Below are 17,843 nucleotides of genomic sequence, written 5' to 3'. Positions count from 1 at the left end.
TTTAGATAACAGATCTAGACAGGTCCAGTTCTACTTTACTTGGAGCAGTAAGGCTTTACACAGCAAGTAAACCCAATGAAAAAGATGTTTGTGACAGTGAAAGTAACACAAATACGTTTTCAGAAAACCGATGAACATGCTAAAACATGAGAACTGTTTATTCTTCAAATTTCACATTGAATCTGCCGTACTTTATAGATGTTTAAGTGGTAAGAACAATAAACTACATCACCTTTATCCTTTGTGTACTATATCAATTTAAAGGAACAGTGTTAGACTGCATTCACATTAGAGAAGCCATCTGCACTGATCACAGGGTGTTATGTTTTTAGGCCCAAAAAGGGCATGCAAACATGTTCCCTGAGGGGTCCATTCACTGCCATGAAACTAATGGAGTTCATTGGAAGAATGTTTGGATTCCATTTGAACTCTGTCTATGAAAGCACTGATATTAGGTAGGGATGAGCGGACCCGTAGAAGTTCGGATTCTGGTACCCGATCCGAACTTTATTCCCAAGTTTTTGGTTCGGGTACCAGAACTGTAACTGAACTTGAACCAGAACCCGAATCCCATAGAAAACAATGGGGAACCGAACTTTGGAATGGAAAACTCTCTCTAGACCGGACTTCCCCTGGAACTCCGAACATTAAAACAAACTTCCGGGAGAAGTCCATGTTCAGAGTTTTGCCCCGGACTTTTAAGTTCGGGTTTGCTCATCTCTATTTGTAGGCTTTTCCCAGGATACAATAGGCGCTGATTGGTGCTATCGGACAATGGCATCTGATCAAACACTGTGCAAGAGGTCAGTTTAACCTCTCAATGACCCATCTGCACTGCTTCATTCCAGTCTGGAAAAGCATGTAGAGCGGTCATTGTGCTGAGGACTTGTGATGACACAGATTTCTGCTGTCATCACAGCTAGTGTTGGTGCAGATCACAAGAAGATCACCAAATCTTTCTATTCCTGACTTGTTCCCGTGTTCCCTACCTTACCCAAATCAACACTCCCACCTACATGCACTCCTAACCCTCACTTCTCGCAGTCTAAACTATCTCTGACACACCCCCATTCTTTCCTTGCTGCCACCAAGCTCCGATCTGGGGTGCGTGTCACTGATTGCATATTGTACTCCATTTTTTATTTTCACACCACCTCCTGTGGCTGCTGAGCACTGGTCAGGGATGCACATCATTGATCTGCATTCATGCTCAATTTTGTTCTGGAACTTTTTCTGTGTCAAATTGTTTTACATTACATTCCCCCTGTGTGTGCGGCCTGCAGTTGCAGAGCACTAATCAGTGAGGCACATCACTGATCAAAATTTGTGCTCAATTTTTGGAGCAAGATTTTTTTTTTCTGAGGATGTCTACATTTTTTCATTTTATCTGCCCCACCTCTGTATGTACAACCAGAGGCCGCTATGTTCTGACCAGTACTGACCATCACTGATCAGAGTCAGTGATAAAGTTATGTTGTAGGATTTTTTTTTTCAAGAGTGTAAAAAATTCCAATAAAAATTAAATTTAGATTAGTTGATAGGGCTAAAAGGACAGTATAATCAGAAGTACAAATTATCAGTTTATCCTACAGTATTATTTTTGCTAATATATAGAATAATGGTTACCATCAGTGAGTTACGGGCTTTCAGTAATTGTCAGAATTTTAGTGGAAAATTAGTGTAGTAATTATTTTACTACAGCTTTTATCACAGCTTTTTTTTTTACTAATCCAAAGAATTACAGTAACATAGTACATTCAGCAGAGGAGGCATGCGTCTTGCTTGTCTCTGACATTTTTCTATTTTAATTCCTCATCCTCCACCATTTTCTCTAGTGAAAATTAACCCCCATGTAGACTCCCCGGGAGTGTAGAGGAGGCAGGAAGTGATCACCCATAATCTCAACTCCCTGAAGATCATGAGCCTCAGATTCTAGATTTCGCTGGCAGCTCAGGAATCCAGTTGAAACTTCAGGCCCCACAGAAATTGACTATTTCAAAAGTCTTTTTATCTGAGGATTTCGTAAATCACATGGTAACCCAAACAAATTTATATACCTAAGAATTTCTTACTCAAAACAACACTTCATCATTTTAATAATTGGACCTTGTGTCTTGTGCTTCACACGTAAATAGCGAAGAAGCCAGAGATTCAGTGTGGATATTTTATAACACTCCAGTTTTCCGCAAGCCTTCTAACACCCAAACAAAAAAAAGACTTTTCAAAAGTGATACTTACGTAAAGTATATGTGTAATAAAGGTTATTGGTTAAATATTTTTTGCAGTATGACTATTCGTTTTAAAAGCTTGAAAATTCAAAAGTTCAAAAATTATGAATTTTTCTAAATGTTCCTCATAATTCTGATATTTTCATAAATAAGTGCAAATCAAACTGACCTAAATTTGCACCAAAAATAAAGTACAATGTGTCACGAAAAAAAAAATCTCAGAATCACGAGGATATGTTGAAGTGTTCCAGAGTTATTTGCACATAAAGAGACAAGACAAAATTTGAAAAATTTTGGCCTGGTCAGGAACGTGAAAACTGGCTTTGGCAAGTATGGCATTTTATAATGAAGCTGAAGAAATATGTTAGAAGAAAGAAATATATTAGTTGCGTTGAGGTGTTTAAAGAGAACCTGTCAATGCAATTTTAATTTAAATGCAAAGTAAAGGCACTCAGGAAAAAAGGAAAAACACTCAGATGAGCACAGACTCATTGAATAACATTGGTCAGAGTGCAATGCAATGTTCTCTCGCATTGCACTCCTCCGTATTATACGCCAGTGTGAGCGAGCCCTTATAATTGAGGTAGCGATCTTTTACTCTGGACTTCATCATAAACTTACGTTTTCATTCTTGTACATGTACTTTTGATGACGGAAAACTGCTGATAGTCACACCAGGCGGCTCTGAAACCGGTGGCTCTGAACAGCAGTAACATCAGTAACTACACTGCTCATCAGGCTCGCAGTCACGCTGTCCTCAATGAGACTATGCGACTCTGATAAGCAGTGTAGTTACTGCGTCACCACTGTTCAGAGCCGCCGGGTCTTGCGGAGCACAGCAAGACTTGGAGTGGCTGCTCCTAAAAGCCTATGGAGCTTCGTTCTCTGAAGCAGGCTCCATAGACTTTGGGGATCGGATTTGGGGATCGTCGTGGGAACACCAAGGACTACGTCGGACCTGCATGGGAACTTTTTGCTTTCTAATAAATTGGTGAATGAAGGACAGTGTCTCGTCTTTATTTCTCTCTTTTTCCTTTCTAATGTGATGCATTAATTCTGGGGCAGCTGCGGGCTGGTATTTTTAGGATGGGAAGGGCCTAATAACCATGGGCCTTCCCAGCCTGATAATATCAGCCCACAGCTATCTGCTTTACCTTTTCTGGTTATCAAAAATAGGGGGGACTCCACGTTATTGTTTTTTTTTCTTTATTAGGTTAAAAACCAGGCTAAACACCCTTTAGTGCCACATGAAAGGCACTAAAGGGTGCAAGTTTAATATATGTAGGGGGCTTGTGAAATTTTATATCTATAGGATATCTATCTATTCTATCTATTTATCTATTCTATATATCTATTCTATCTATTTATGTCTCTATCTATTATGTATCTATTATATATCTAATATCTATTTATTATCTATCTATTATATACAGTTCAAACCAGAAGTTTACATACACTATATAAAAAGACACATATGCATGTTTTTCTCAATATCTGACATGAAATCAGAATAAACCTTTCCCGTTTTAGGTAAATTAGAATTACCATCATTTTTAATATTTGCCAAATGCCAGAATAATGAGAGAGAGACAATGTTTTAAGGCATTTTTATTATTTACTACAAAGTCATAAGTTTACATACACTAAGATTACTATGCCTTTAAACAATTCTGGGCTGTCGATATCATGATGTCATGTGTTTGGAAGCTTCTGATAGGTTTTTTTTCAACATCTGAGTTAATTAGAGACACACCTCTGGATGTATTTTAATGCACACCTGGAACACACTGCTTCTTTGTGTAGTATCATGTGTAGTATCATGGAAAAGTCTAACAAAATCAGCCAAGATATCAGGAAGAGAATTGTGGACTTGCACAATTCTGGCTCATCCTTGGGTACAATTTCAAGATACCTGAAGGTGCCTCGTTCATCTGTACGAACAATTATACTCAAGTACAAACAAGATGGGAATGTCTAGCCATCATACCGCTCAGGAACGAGATAGGTTTCGTGTCCCAGAGATGAACGTGCTTTGGTCCAACATGTGCATATCATCCCAAGGACAAAAGCAAAAGACCTTGTGAAGATGATGGCGGAAGCTGGTTAGATTGTGTCAATAACCCCAGTGAAACAGTACGTATCAACATGGGCTGAAAGGCCACTCTGCCAGGAAGAAGACATTACTCCAAAAGAAACATAAACAAGCCAGATGAATGTTTGCAAATGCACACAGGAACAAAGACCTTCATTTTTGGAGACATGTCCGGTGCCTGATGAAATTCAAATTTAACTTTTTCCACATAATGACCATCGTTACGTTTGGAGGAAAAAGGGAGAAGCTTGGAAGCCTAAGAACACCATTCCAACTGTAAAACACGGGGGTGGCAGCATCATGTTGTGGGGTTGTTTTGCTGCAGGAGGGACTGGTACACTTCACAAAATAGATGGCATCACGAGAAAGAATATTATGTGGCAATACTGAAGTAACATCTCAAGACATCAGCCAGGAAGTTAAAGCTTGGGCAGAAATGGGTCTTCCAAATAGACAATTACCCTAAGCATACTGCCAAAATGGTAACAAAGTGGCTTAAGGATAACAAAGTCAATGTTTTGGAGTGGCCATCACAAAGCCCTGATCTCAATCCTATTGAAAATTTATGGGCAAAGCTGAAAAGGCAGGTGCGAGCAAGGCGACCTACAAACCTGGATCAGTTACACCAGTTTTGTCAGGAGGAATGGGCCCAAATTCCTACCAACTATTGTGAGAAGCTTGTGAAAGGATATCCCAAATGTCTGAAAACCATGTCACCGCAACCTACTCCCGTCCTGTCAACCGACATCACCCGGATGAGGAACCTTGACTGGCGTCGCTTGGGTCTTTGGGACTTGACCTTTGACATCTGGGCTGGGCGGATGCGTGGCACTTTTCTTCCTGACAGGAGCTCCAGACACTGATGTTGTTCCTCTCGTCTCTCTCCTCGGCGCCAGAATCACTTCAGAACTTGCGCACGTTCTGTTTTTCTCCTGAGCTGGTTTCCCTGACAACACTGTACCCGGAGTCCTGATCAATCTCCTCCCCTCTGTCACACCTCCTCGCTGTTCTGGTTCCAATGTGTCTTGTCTCCTTACATGCCTCTCTTTTTTTATCTCACCAGTCCCTGGGCGAGGGAAGTTTATGAGTAGGTGTTGCTTCTTTAAAGGTAGTCCAACTTCTGCCAAGAGCCGCACACATTCCTGAGTCTTCTGTTGGATTTGCATCCAGATGAACTCATCTTGTGCGTATGGCTATGTGCCCACGATGCAGAAATGCTCTGGATTTTTCCTGAGCGTTTCTGCATCTCCCTGGAAGAAAAAACGCATGCGGATTGTACATGCGGATTTTACATGCGTTTTTCCTGCCAGGGACAAGCGTTTGTGAACCGTTTTGATCATGCGATTTCACATGCGGGTTGTCAAGCGCTTTCCAAGCGATTTTAGCATCACTTGGAAAAGTGCTTGACAACTTGGTCACACTATATAAATCCATGCAGCCAGCATGGATTTTGTATAGTGTGACCAAGTTAGTTAAAATAAAGAATAAAAATGGTAGAAAAAAAACAAAAACATATACTCACCTTCCGATGGCCCCCGGTCTCCTTATGCGATGCGTCCGGTCTCCCCGGTGTCTCGCGGTGGTGTAAAAGAACCTCCCATGACGTCATTTAGTCATGTGACAGGTCACGCGACAGCCGACGTCAGCGGTCGCGTGACCCGTCACATAACTAAATTACATCATGGCAGGTCCTTTTAGACCATCTTGAGCTGCCGGGGAGCCAGGATGCATCGCTATGGAGACCAGGGGCCATCAGAAGGTGAGTATAATGTATTTTTTTATTTTAAATTCTTTTTTTTACAGGTACTATGGTACCTGGGTCTGGAGGAGAGTCTCCTCTTCTCCAGACCCGGGTACCATCCGCACATTGAATCGCACATGTAGTAATGGCAGATATTAAGTGATTCAATGCAAGTCAATGGAGGCAAAATCGCAGCGATTCCGCAAAATAATTGGTAATGCTGCGGATTTTTCCGCAATGATAATCCGCAGCGGAAAGTTCCGCAGCATGTGCACAGCACTTGCGGATTATCATTGGGGAACATAGCAGACCTTCTAACAAGCATTTTTTAAGCATTTCTGCGGTGGAATTGCCACTGTGGAAATGCTTAAAAAACGCATAGTGGGCACACAGACTATCGCCTAGAAGGAATGCCTGCATTGGCTCATTCTGTCCTGCGCTGTTCTCCCGATAGAGGTTCTTCCGAGAGATCTGATGTCCTTGTCAGTTCACTGGGTGTAAGCTCCAATAGTTCTGTGGGCACATTGATCCACCCTTCATCATGATCGTCTTCCGGTTCAGTGACTGTTTCTAGTGGGATCTTCAGGGAGAGCACCTTCTCCCGTTTTCTGCCTCAGAAAGGCATGGGCAAAGAATATTTCTGTGCAACACTCGCGTCAGGGCACTCTCTTCACCTTCTGGTCGAACTTCATAAACTGGGCTATTTCTGTTTATTCTTATTCCTGTGTCGCTTGTCTCGTATTAACACCCACTCTCCTGCCCAAAGGGGTTCTTCCTGTGTCAGACTTTTGATGTGGTATTCTATCTCCTTAAGTTTCTGTTCCACCAAGCATCTCATCAGTTGAAGTCCATGAGAATGGCCCCGAACCCAGGTATTTGGGTGACTTCCCGGATGTTCATACTCTAACTCTAGTCCTAATTCGGTAATTTCTTGACCCCCTTGCTCAAACAACAATGTGTAGGGTGTGCATCCAGTGGTCGCATGAACCCGATTGTTATACACCCACACCAGCTCGGAGACAAACTCAGGCCACCTCATTTTCTGATCTTCTTCCAGTGTCTGTAGCATTTGTAACAGAGTTCTACTGAAGTGTTTACAAGCTCCATTTCCATGTGGGTGGTATGGCGTGGTCCGGGATTTGTCTATAACGTATAGATGGTGCACTTCCTCCATTATCTTCCCTTGCAAACAGGCTCCTTGATCTGAATGAATTCTCTTCGGACACCCATACACATGGCTGAAATCTTGGCAAATTACTTTGGCCGCTGTTTCTGCCGTATGATCTCAGATCGGAGTGACCACAGCCAACTTTGTGAAGTGGTCAGTCATTACCAAACAATGATCATAATCATTGTAGGATGTTGTGATCATCAAGTAATCCACCATCAATACTTCCAACGGGGCAGACATCTTTATAGTTTAGACTGGTGCCCTTTGTTCTGGAGGTTTGGTTAACTCACACTGATGGCACCTTCGACAGGCTTCTTCCACCATGTGGCATACCTGAGGCCAGTACACTAATCATTGCAGCTATCGGAAAGTGTTTTCAGTTCATGAGCTTCCTTTGCCAGACTCACCGCCATTTCTTCAGAGATCACCACTTGCCAGGTGACGTCCATTTTCCAAGGCAGCTGAATCCTTCGGCACAGCAGACCATTCTTCATGACAAGTTGTTCCCATTGGCCCAAGATCTGCAACGCACTAGCTGATAGAGATGTCCTTAACTTCTGATCAGGTTTCCGCACCAAGGTAACACACTGCCTTAGCTCCGCAAGTTCAGGATTAGACTGCTGGAGATAAATCCACTCAACCCTTGGGCGTCCCAGGACCTGGGCGGGTTTACGCTCTCCCTCTTTTTCTTGGGTGCCTACCACGGCGGTTGTGAAACGGATGAAATCCGGGATTTCGTCGCCATCTAGATCTTCATCTGTGTCTCCCTTTGGACTTATTGGAGTGACTCCAGACAGTGCATCGGAATGGGTGTTCTGAGCTTTTGACCGATACGTGATTCTGTACTGGTACTTGGACATTTTGGCAACCCATCTTTGTTCCAGCGCTCCAAACTTTGCATTTTCAAGATGAGCAAGGAGATTGTTATCGTTTCGCACCTGAACCTTTGACGCCGACAGATACTCAGCAAACTTTTCAGTCATGGCCCAGACTAGAGCCAGCAGATCTAACTTGAATGAACTGCAGTTATCAGGGTTCCTTTCGGTTTCTCTCAGAGACCGACTACCATATGCAATCACCTGTTCTTTGCGTTCTTGAATTTGTGCTAATACTGCTCCTAGGCAGTACAGACTTCCATTGGTATATAGTAAGAAGGGTTGGGAGAAGTCGGCATAGGCCAATATGGGGGTGTTGGTTAATGTCATCTTCAGGGCACAAAAGGCTTCTTCCTGTCGGGGCCCCCACTGAATGGCCCATTGCTTATGTCCCCCAGCTGATCCTCTCAGAAGCTCATGGAGCAGGTTCGCTATTTTGGCAAAATCTTTGATGAATCTTAGATAGTAACCTGCCAGGCCCAGGAATGCTCTTAGCTCTCTTATATTAGTTGGAATGGGCCACTTCCGTACAGCCGACACTTTTTCAGGGGTGGGGCAGACCCCAGTACTGGAGACGGTGTGCCCCTGATACTCAACCTCCCTCTGGAGCAAGTGACATTTCTGAGGTTTAATCTGCAGCCCATGCTTTTGGAGCCTCTCTAGCACTTACTCTAATCGACTGAGATGTTCCTCGAAGGTGTAGGAGTATACTACAATGTCGTCCAGATAGATTAAGGTCACTTTGAAATTGAGATCTCCAAGGCACTCTCCATCAACCGCTGAAACGTTCTGGGTGCATTAGTTAGGCCGAAGGGCATCCGGTTGAACTCTAATAAACCCATGGGAAGGATCAAGGCAGTTTTCGACCGATCCTTATCGGCCATAGGAACTTGACAGTAGCTGCTGGCCAGATCGAGGGATTACAAATATTTAGTTTTTCCTAAAGCAGACAGGAACTCTTCAATCCGCGGCAGGGGATAGGATTCCGCACCGTGCAAGCGTTCAACCGCTGATAATCTACGCAGAACCTCAAGGTCCCATCTTTCTTCCGAACTAGTACAATGGATGCGGCCCAAGGGCTCTGACTTTCTCGAATCACTCCATTTCGTAACATAAAAGGACAAGAGGTCTTTCCCTTCTTGATACATTTGCCGACAAAACATCGAATCGTACTCGGACCAATGTAAATCTATGGATCTGTCCAACCTTTTCCTTGGACCAAGCCGGTCTGAAGAAAAAAATTGCAACATGTCCGAGTTTGATCCGATAATTATCGGATCGCACTTGATCATGTATGTCAATGAGTGCGTGGAAATCATCAGACTGCACTCGGATGACATCTGAATGCGGTTTGATTTTTGCTGACTCACAGAATGGATAAGATGGATTAATTTTGCTCTCCATGTTCTCCTCACAGTGTGCTCCAATTTTCTCATCTGAGAGAATCAGATCACACTATGCTGACACACTGATCAAACTATGATCAGAGTGTCATTTTCATAATCGGGCCGATTCTCTCGGATGAGAGAATCTACGGCCATCTGACCCTGGCCTAAAGAAGGTCCATTACGCTATATGGGCAGCTCTAAAGCTTTTTCGTCATTCAGCATAGAGATTGAAATGGATCTCCATGGGAGCTTATTAGTTCATAAAAGGGTCTGCCAATGTTATAGTTCTATTCCATCTTTTTTACAATGAGAATTTTGCTGCAGACTGCACTGCCTTGGCTTTAAAAATACTGGAACCCCTAATTTAAAGCATGAAATCACTTCCAGATATTCTCTTCTCAGATGCTCTAGTAAGGCATGTTGTCCTAAAACTGGAGCTATCCATTTATTTAATTTTTCTAAAATTAGAGGTAATTTCTCACATGGCACACTTCAAACAATTTTCAATTACAAAAAGCTTTTCAAATCACTTTATGGGGTAAGAAAAAATACATTCAAAAATTTCCAAAAATCCAGCTGCATAAAAATAGATAGGTGCAATTCAAAAGCAATGCTATCTGTGAGTTAATGCATTCTTATAGAAAATGACTGCTGTAAGACAGAAAACTTGAGCCAACTGTCATCATCAGGCCCAAGGCTGAATCTATTTGGCATTGTCCCATTAGCTGGTGCCAAGAACTACATCTAGATTCAGGCAGTTTTTGCTAGCAAGTATGGTATTCCTTTTCAAGGACAGCCCCAGCTTTTTTCTTGCTACCAAACCTGCACAGACTTTTCTTAAACTGCTACTTTTAGGGTCCGTGAAGAAGTTCTGTAGAGCAGTGTTCCCCAACTCCAGTCCTCAAGGCCCACCAACAGGTCATGTTTTCACAATTTCCTTAGTATTGCCCAGGTGATAATTACATCACCTGCACAGACAATAATTCCATCACCTGTGCAATACTAAGGAAATGCTGAAAACATGACCTGTTGGTGGGCCCTGAGGACTGGAGTTGGGGAACACTGCTGTAGAGCACGGTACCATGCAAACCATTCAGATCAAAAAGTTTGTTTTCCAATATTTGCTCTATGATCTAACCAAGTCATTACAAGAGTGAGATAAGCAACGAAGGTGTCCAGAAAAAAATCACCAGTTAACTACTGTATCAGTGCCAAAAATGTGAGACAGATGATACTGTATCATTTAAAGTAAAGATATTGGAAATGAAAAGTGAATTACATTTAGAAACTGATCTACACATATTTTGCAAAGAGAAAAAAAGACAAATAAGTCAACTATTGTACCATACTGGTGACTGTGTCAATAAACAAATATATATAAATAATAGTGTTAATAAAAATAGTTATAATAATAGTCATTCTTTGTGAATGTTCTAAATAACAAGCATGTCTGCTTCCTGCAAAGCATCAGAATCCAGGGTTTCCAGCTTTGTCTTTTCCTTCACACTCAGGATATTTGCTGGCTCATTTCTGCAGAATGTAACTCAGGACCTAGCAGCAATATCTGCACTATGCTATCCCAGAACAAGGCCTATGAAGCAGAAAGCTTTAGTCTGGGGCGTTGCTATTTTTACGGCTTCATCTGAATGGAACACAATTATCACTTGCCTTGAAAGACATCATGCACATGTCGTAGCAGCAGCAGATTCTTCCTAGTCCAAGTAGGTTATAAAGAAGAGGATCAGGTCCTCAGCAGTAGATCACTCTGGTATTCTGAGCTCCAGCTCGTCTCTTCCATCAGCAGATACTGAGAGAATAAAATCTCCAAGACTTACATCTGCAGAGTTGTAGCCAGCAATATTAACTAGTTCACTACAGGAATCCCTGGGAGAGAATACCTAAAGTACCGCAAGATGTCTACAGTGTTCAAGGGAAGCTTTTAGAGTACAGATAGGAGAAATATAGCAACTCCATGTAGAGAAGTGCAGCAAGACACTATAGGATTCCCCTTCTTGTTCAAATATTTTTATTGGTTTTATAATATAATGGGGAAAAAGGGTAAGAATGTGGAAACGTAGGAAAAAAAGGGGTAGTGAAGGAGGAAATATATATATATATATATATATATATATATATATATATATATATATAAAACCAGTACAGACCAAAAGTTTGGACACACCTCATTTAAAGATTTTTCTGTATTTTCATGACTTTGAAAATTGTACATTCACACTGAAGGCATCAAAACTATGAATTAACACATGTGGAATTATATACTTAACAAAAAAGTGTGAAACAACTGAAAATATGTCTTATATTCTAGGTTCTTCAAAGTAGCCACCTTTTGCTTTGATGACTGCTTTGCACACTCTTGGCATTCTCTTGATGAGCTTCAAGAGGTAGTCACCGGAAATGGTTTTCACTTCACAGGTGTGCCCTGTCAGGTTTAATAAGTGGGATTTCTTGCTTTATAAATGGGGTTGGGACCATCAGTTGTGTTGTGCAGAAGTCAGGTGGATACACAGCTGATAGTCCTACTGAATAGACTGTTAGCTGCTTTTTTCTTGCCATAATACAAATTCTAAGTAAAGAAAAACGAGTGGCCATCATTACTTTAAGAAATGAAGGTCAGTCAGTCTGAAAAATTGGGCAAACTTTGAAAGTGTCCCCAAGTGTAGTTGCAAACCCCATCAAGCGCTACAAAGAAACTGGCTCACATGAGGACCGCCCCAGGAAAGGAAGACCAAGAGTCACAGCTGCTTCTGAGGATAAGTTTATCCGAGTCACCAGCCTCAGAAATCGCAGGTTAACAGCAGCTCAGATTAGAGACCAGGTCAATGCCACACAGAGTTCTAGCAGCAGACACATCTCTACAACAACTGTTAAGAGGAGACTGTGCAGCAGGCCTTCATGGTAAAATAGCTGCTAAGAAAGCACTGCTAAGGACAGGCAACAAGCAGAAGAGACTTGTTTTGGCTAAGGAACATAAGGAATGGATATTAGACCAGTGGAAATCTGTGCTTTGATCTGATGAGTCCAAATTTGAGATCTTTGGTTTCAACCACCGTGTCTTTGTGCGACGCAGAAAAGGTGAACGGATGGACTCTACATGCCTGGTTCCCACCGTGAAGCATGGAGGAGGAGGTATGATGGTGTGGGGGTGCTTTGCTGGTAACACTGTTGGGGATTTATTCAAAATCGAAGGCATACTGAACCAGCATGGCTACCACAGCATCTTGCAGCGGCATGCTATTCCATCCGGTTTGCGTTTAGTTGGACCATCATTTATTTTTCAACAGGACAATGACCCCAAACACACCTCCAGGCTGTGTAAGGGCTATTTGACCAAGAAGGAGAGTGATGGGGTGCTACGCCAGATGACCTGGCCTCCACAGTCACCAGACCTGAACCCAATCGAGATGGTTTGGGGTGAGCTGGACCGCAGAGTGAAGGAAAAAGGGCTTACAAGTGCTAAGCATCTCTGGGAACTCCTCCAAGATTGTTGGAAGACCATTTCCGGTGACCACCTCTTGAAGCTCATCAAGAGAATGCCAAGAGGGTGCAAAGCAGTCATCAAAGCAAAAGGTGGCTACTTTGAAGAACCTACAATATAAGACATATTTTCAGTTGTTTCACACTTTTTTGTTAAATATATAATTCCACATGTGTTAATTCATAGTTTTGATGCCTTCAGTGTGAATGTCCAATTTTTATAGTCATGAAAATACAGAAAAATCTTTAAATGAGAAGGTGTGTCCAAACTTTTGGTCTGTACTGTATATATATGGGGCAGGGAATGGGGGAAGTAGTTATACTTAAATTGGGTCAATTATAACTTAAATAATCAATTCTTTAGTACAATCTGAATATACAGTTTACATTAAACCAATCTTAGTCAATAGACTCATTTATACTTAAAGTTGGTGTAAACCTATTAACGAAGATTCCCCTTCTAATACATTTAGGTAATGTATAATTACAATGGTATATATCATCTTGCCTTCATTTTAGTATATTGACCTGCCAGCACATTGTTGGGTCTTGAATGGTTCCAGGACCAGCCGCACACACATCAGGGGACACACAGTTCATTTTAACAAGTTCAACTTTGCTGGACAGTTCAAGTACATCAGTCTTTAACATGCAGTATGGGGCACAGCACCCTCCAGTTCTTGTTCCATCAACACAGTACATTTCAATCTTTTTCTTTTGTTCAGCTCAGACTATCCCTACTTTAAAAGATCCTGTTAGCACTAGGGATTTCTCACCTGGCATCGCAGTATTCCAGAGATCTGCTACGCTTCCCTTGCGTGGTTCCACGTCCATCTACATCTGTACGGAAGGGTTGTCGGTGTTCTCCATAGCCCCCAACTTGAACCTTGAGCTCCGGACGTTGCAGGAATGTCCATTGGGAGCTTTGTCCGCCAAAACGTTTTGTCTACACCGTGCTTCTGACGCACCCAGGGGATGGGGAGGACTCAGCGCCCGGGCCTTGTTGTTAGTTTTGGGGATGTCGCGGTAGTCGGCTCCCGGGCCCGTACCCTGGACCTCTCTTTAAAAGGGTGGATAATTAAGTGAAAGTTCGTGACACTTCCTGTGGTGTCTGGTGAGTTTCACCAGCGCAGCGGCAGCCCACTGAGGCTGGTGTAAAGGCAGCTTGGGTGGTATAGCTCCCCACAGGTGGAGCTAGGCCTCAGGGCAGCGTGGATGTAGGGATGCAGGACAGAGGGGACCAAGCCGGGTCTGACGAAGGATAGGCAGACACACAGTTCACTTCAGTACCTTTTACTGATGGAAGTTCAGGCACATTCCGAAGCACTGTAGGGTGAAGGGTGCATATCAGGATTCTCCCCAGTGAGCGGGTATATGGCCTCCTGTTTCTTGCCTTTGTGTAGTAAGTTTCTGACCTGCCTGGAGCTAGGCCTAACTTTGTCTCTGTCCTGCACCGGCTGACTTTGTGGTAGGGCCTTCTCTTGGAGTACACGCTCCCAGCTTGCGGGGCCTCCGTGACTCCTGACTCTGGTACGTATCAGCTCTTGGGTGATCCTGGGACCTGAAGTCTTCCAGGGGTCTCCGGTTGTCTCTACAGGGGGGGAATACGGCCCTGTAGACGCGGACCCGGTGTCCGGTATATGTTTTCTGGGGTGAGCTTGTACAGCTCCTCTGCCCCCAATGCTACTCACTCCTCTAGCCTTCGGCCGCGCTCGAGGCCCTCACTAGCTATACACACTAGCGGCAGCTTGCCGCGCTTCACCGCTCTTATGGCGTCGGCACGCCTTGGGCTCTAACTGAGCTCCCTGAGTCTAGCTTGCAGGAGCCTCGTGCTCCACTGCTGAACTATTAGCTGTGTTCTCTAGACTGAGCTCCACTGCAGGCTGACCTCTCTCAGGCTCATCTACTGCAGGAACTCTCTCACAGACTAAACTAGACTAGACTGACTGCCTAGCTCCACCTTCCCTTTTTATATCCCTAATGGGCTCCCTCTGGTGGTCTGAGGTGGAAGGTGGAGGTACGTGAATGCTATGAGGGCCTCTTGTGGAGGAATCCGATCATGCACCCCTCTAGGATCTGTGGCACTAATGCGCAGCAGGGGCGCCACACTTCCAGCCCACTGCACCTTGAACTTCACCTTGCCTCCAACAAACACTTTCACCATCACTTTCAACAACTCTCTCTAACTGACTAAAAACGGGAAATAGTTCCCTTTTCTACTTGCCCTAGCCTCCTCCCATTCTGGGCTAGTACCAAATATTTAACTGTATCTTGCCCTACTGTATCTACAGTCACTATCTCTAACCTAAGCACTAAACTGTATCCAATACTTTCCCTACACCTGAGCTGAGTGCATGTTACTCACAATAGGCATTACCTTTACAGTATTTACACAACAGCATCAGTACTTACCACATTATACATTAGTTACATTACACTACTAAAAAACGCATGACACAGCACACATTTCACATGGCACAATAAAACACAGTAAAACCACACAACACTATTCTTGCAATTCGATGCTGTCTTCAGGGCAGGGACAGGCAGTCCACATCCTTAGTCACACAGAGGGTAACACACAGTCCTCAAAAGAAGCTGTACCAATAACCTTTTTTGAGTACCATAACTATGATTTTATTGCAGCCACTGCATATGTTAACCATGTGACACAATGTCCCTCTATGGACTCAAAGATGAGAAACTCCATTTGGCTAGGGTCACATCACCGTCTCTTCTTTCATCCGAGAGAATCGGGCCGATTATGCTAATTACACTTTGTTCAAACTCTGATCACAGTTTGATCAAAGTGTGATCAGAGTGTGATCTCGGGTGAGAAAATGGACTAAAAAATGTATCTACCTTCTCCATTCTGTCAGTCCGTGAAAATCGGAATCGCACTCAGATGTCATCTGAGTGCGGTACACTATTTTCCATGGACTCATTGACTTGCATGGCCGAGTCCAATCCGAATATTGGATGCAAATCAAACATGCTGTAATTTTTTCATCTGACAGAGTCTGTCCAAGGAAAAAATCAGACATGTGCACAGCCCCATACCCTAACATTGGTCCGAATGCGATCCAATGTTTTGTCAGATCGCACTCAGACCAAATATACGGTTGGATGCACAAGCCCTTATTGTTCCAATGGTCTTCATAGTCCATATTGGACTATGCCAGAGATGACGATTGAGTAATACTAGGTTCTGATTAATCTTACAAATACAGACCAATGGGATAATTGTTGTATACTAGAATGATAGAAATGTGCCCAGAAGAAAGAAAAGAACAAGCTTCTGGCATAGGTTTAGCATCGGATACAGGAAAGCTTTGTTACACATCATTTCAATCAGGAGTGTGAATCTGAGTAGGTGAATGGATGTTTGTATGGAGAGAAATGAGATGGGTGTGAGAGGAGCTATCAGAGGTAAATCAAGGTGAAGCTCCTTATGTCACAAGGCAGGAGTGCAGCTCGCTATTACAGATTCTATTATGGCATGGCATAAAAAGTATAGTTTTATTATTTAAGATCATTGCAATTAAAACAAATTATTTTTTGCAGTACTTGGCTACCTACATATATACTATAATCAAAGACTTAGCCATATCAATTCCAGTCACTGATATAGTCTCTAAACAAACATGTTAATTAGAATTTTCTGATCCTTATTAAAGGCATCCATAAATATTAGATGTACATTAGATATAAGTCAGGCTGAACTGGCTGATTTCCAGTGGGACTGGCTGAATAATTTAGGTGTAAGGGGGTGCTGGACTCTCCAGGGAAAAAGAGGTTTAGATAGGCTGTCCTGCAAAGCCAAACCTTAAAGGGCATCTGTCAGTGGGATAAACTCTCTACGCCGTCTATATGGGGATGTAGGTGATAGGAAGCTGAATAAAAGAGATACCTCGATATCTGCACCCTCCTATTCATCTGTCTCCACGTCCTCCAAAGCATTTGGTAACTGTAGTTAGACACTGGCTGATGACCGGATCATGCAGCTTTATAAGAAAACCCCTATTTATTAAAATGATGGTTGGACCATACATGACAAGCACATTCTACCTATTTCCTTATAGATTGTAAGCTTCCAGGCAGGTTCCTCACTCCTCCTGTAACTGTTGAACTATGTGTTTCTTTGTCATGTCTTTATTGTATGTACATGTCCCTGCTTAATTATAAAGCGCTACAGAATATGTTGGCGCTATATAAAAAAGTTATTATATTATCTGTGATCTGATATCTTATTACAGAGAAATCCAAGTTTTTCTTATATGTAAATGAGCTGTTAAGCAGTATGGGCCAGACACTGATCTGCAGGAGAATCTGCCTATATTAACCCTGTATCTACAGGTTAATAGCGTTTGTGGGCATGAAAGGTTCCCTATAAACATGCATGGAGATGGTCTTTGTGTGCACTTGAGATGAAGAGATCTTTAGAGAGAACCTGTCACCAGGTCAAAACTGGTCAATTTTTTACTCTTATTTTATTCCTGCTGTTTCGGTGAGTAGTCCGTTTTTTTTTTTTGTTTGTTTTTTTCAATCTGTCATATGGTTCCAGAGGTATGTGCATTTTTTTGTGCTAATTTTTATGGGTTTCACTCATATGATTCTCTGGGAGGGTGTCTTTAGGCTGCTCTGCATAATTACCCTGTGAGCCACAACCCCTTAGTAAAGACCAAAAAAGTATCACAAAACAAAAAGATTCCTATCTCTGGAACAGTATGGCAAATAAAAAAAAACAATAAAAAACAGAATACCCAGGGAAGAAGCAGAAATAAAGAGGAAACTGGCCACTTTTGACTTGGTGACAGATCCTCCAGAAGCTACTGCCAGCGCATGCACAATGG

At 42.6% G+C, this 17,843-nt stretch overlaps 1 protein-coding gene across 3 annotated transcripts in view; it reads right to left on the bottom strand.

Moving 5' to 3' along the window:
- Positions 1–11,362, bottom strand: part of ANKRD29 (ankyrin repeat domain 29) — a 92,772-nt gene extending 81,410 nt beyond the window's left edge. The window contains exon 1 of one of the 3 annotated variants that reach the window (XM_073679185.1): positions 11,164–11,362. In XM_073679185.1, the coding sequence (XP_073535286.1) occupies positions 11,164–11,184 (21 nt within the window). In that variant the 5' untranslated portion in view covers positions 11,185–11,362. The remainder of the gene's footprint in view (positions 1–11,163) is intronic. The other 2 variants (XM_073679184.1, XM_073679183.1) reach the window with 2 other exon arrangements.
- Positions 11,363–17,843: the final 6,481 nt, after the last annotated feature.

The sequence above is a fragment of the Phyllobates terribilis genome, unplaced genomic scaffold (assembly GCF_046119375.1).
Source record: "Phyllobates terribilis strain yellow unplaced genomic scaffold, ASM4611937v1 Scaffold_4__5_contigs__length_816908805, whole genome shotgun sequence".
In the NCBI taxonomy this organism is placed as follows: domain Eukaryota; kingdom Metazoa; phylum Chordata; class Amphibia; order Anura; family Dendrobatidae; genus Phyllobates; species Phyllobates terribilis.
The sequence above is the reverse complement of the archived record's forward strand: the minus strand, read 5'-3'. Positions and strand labels throughout refer to the sequence as shown.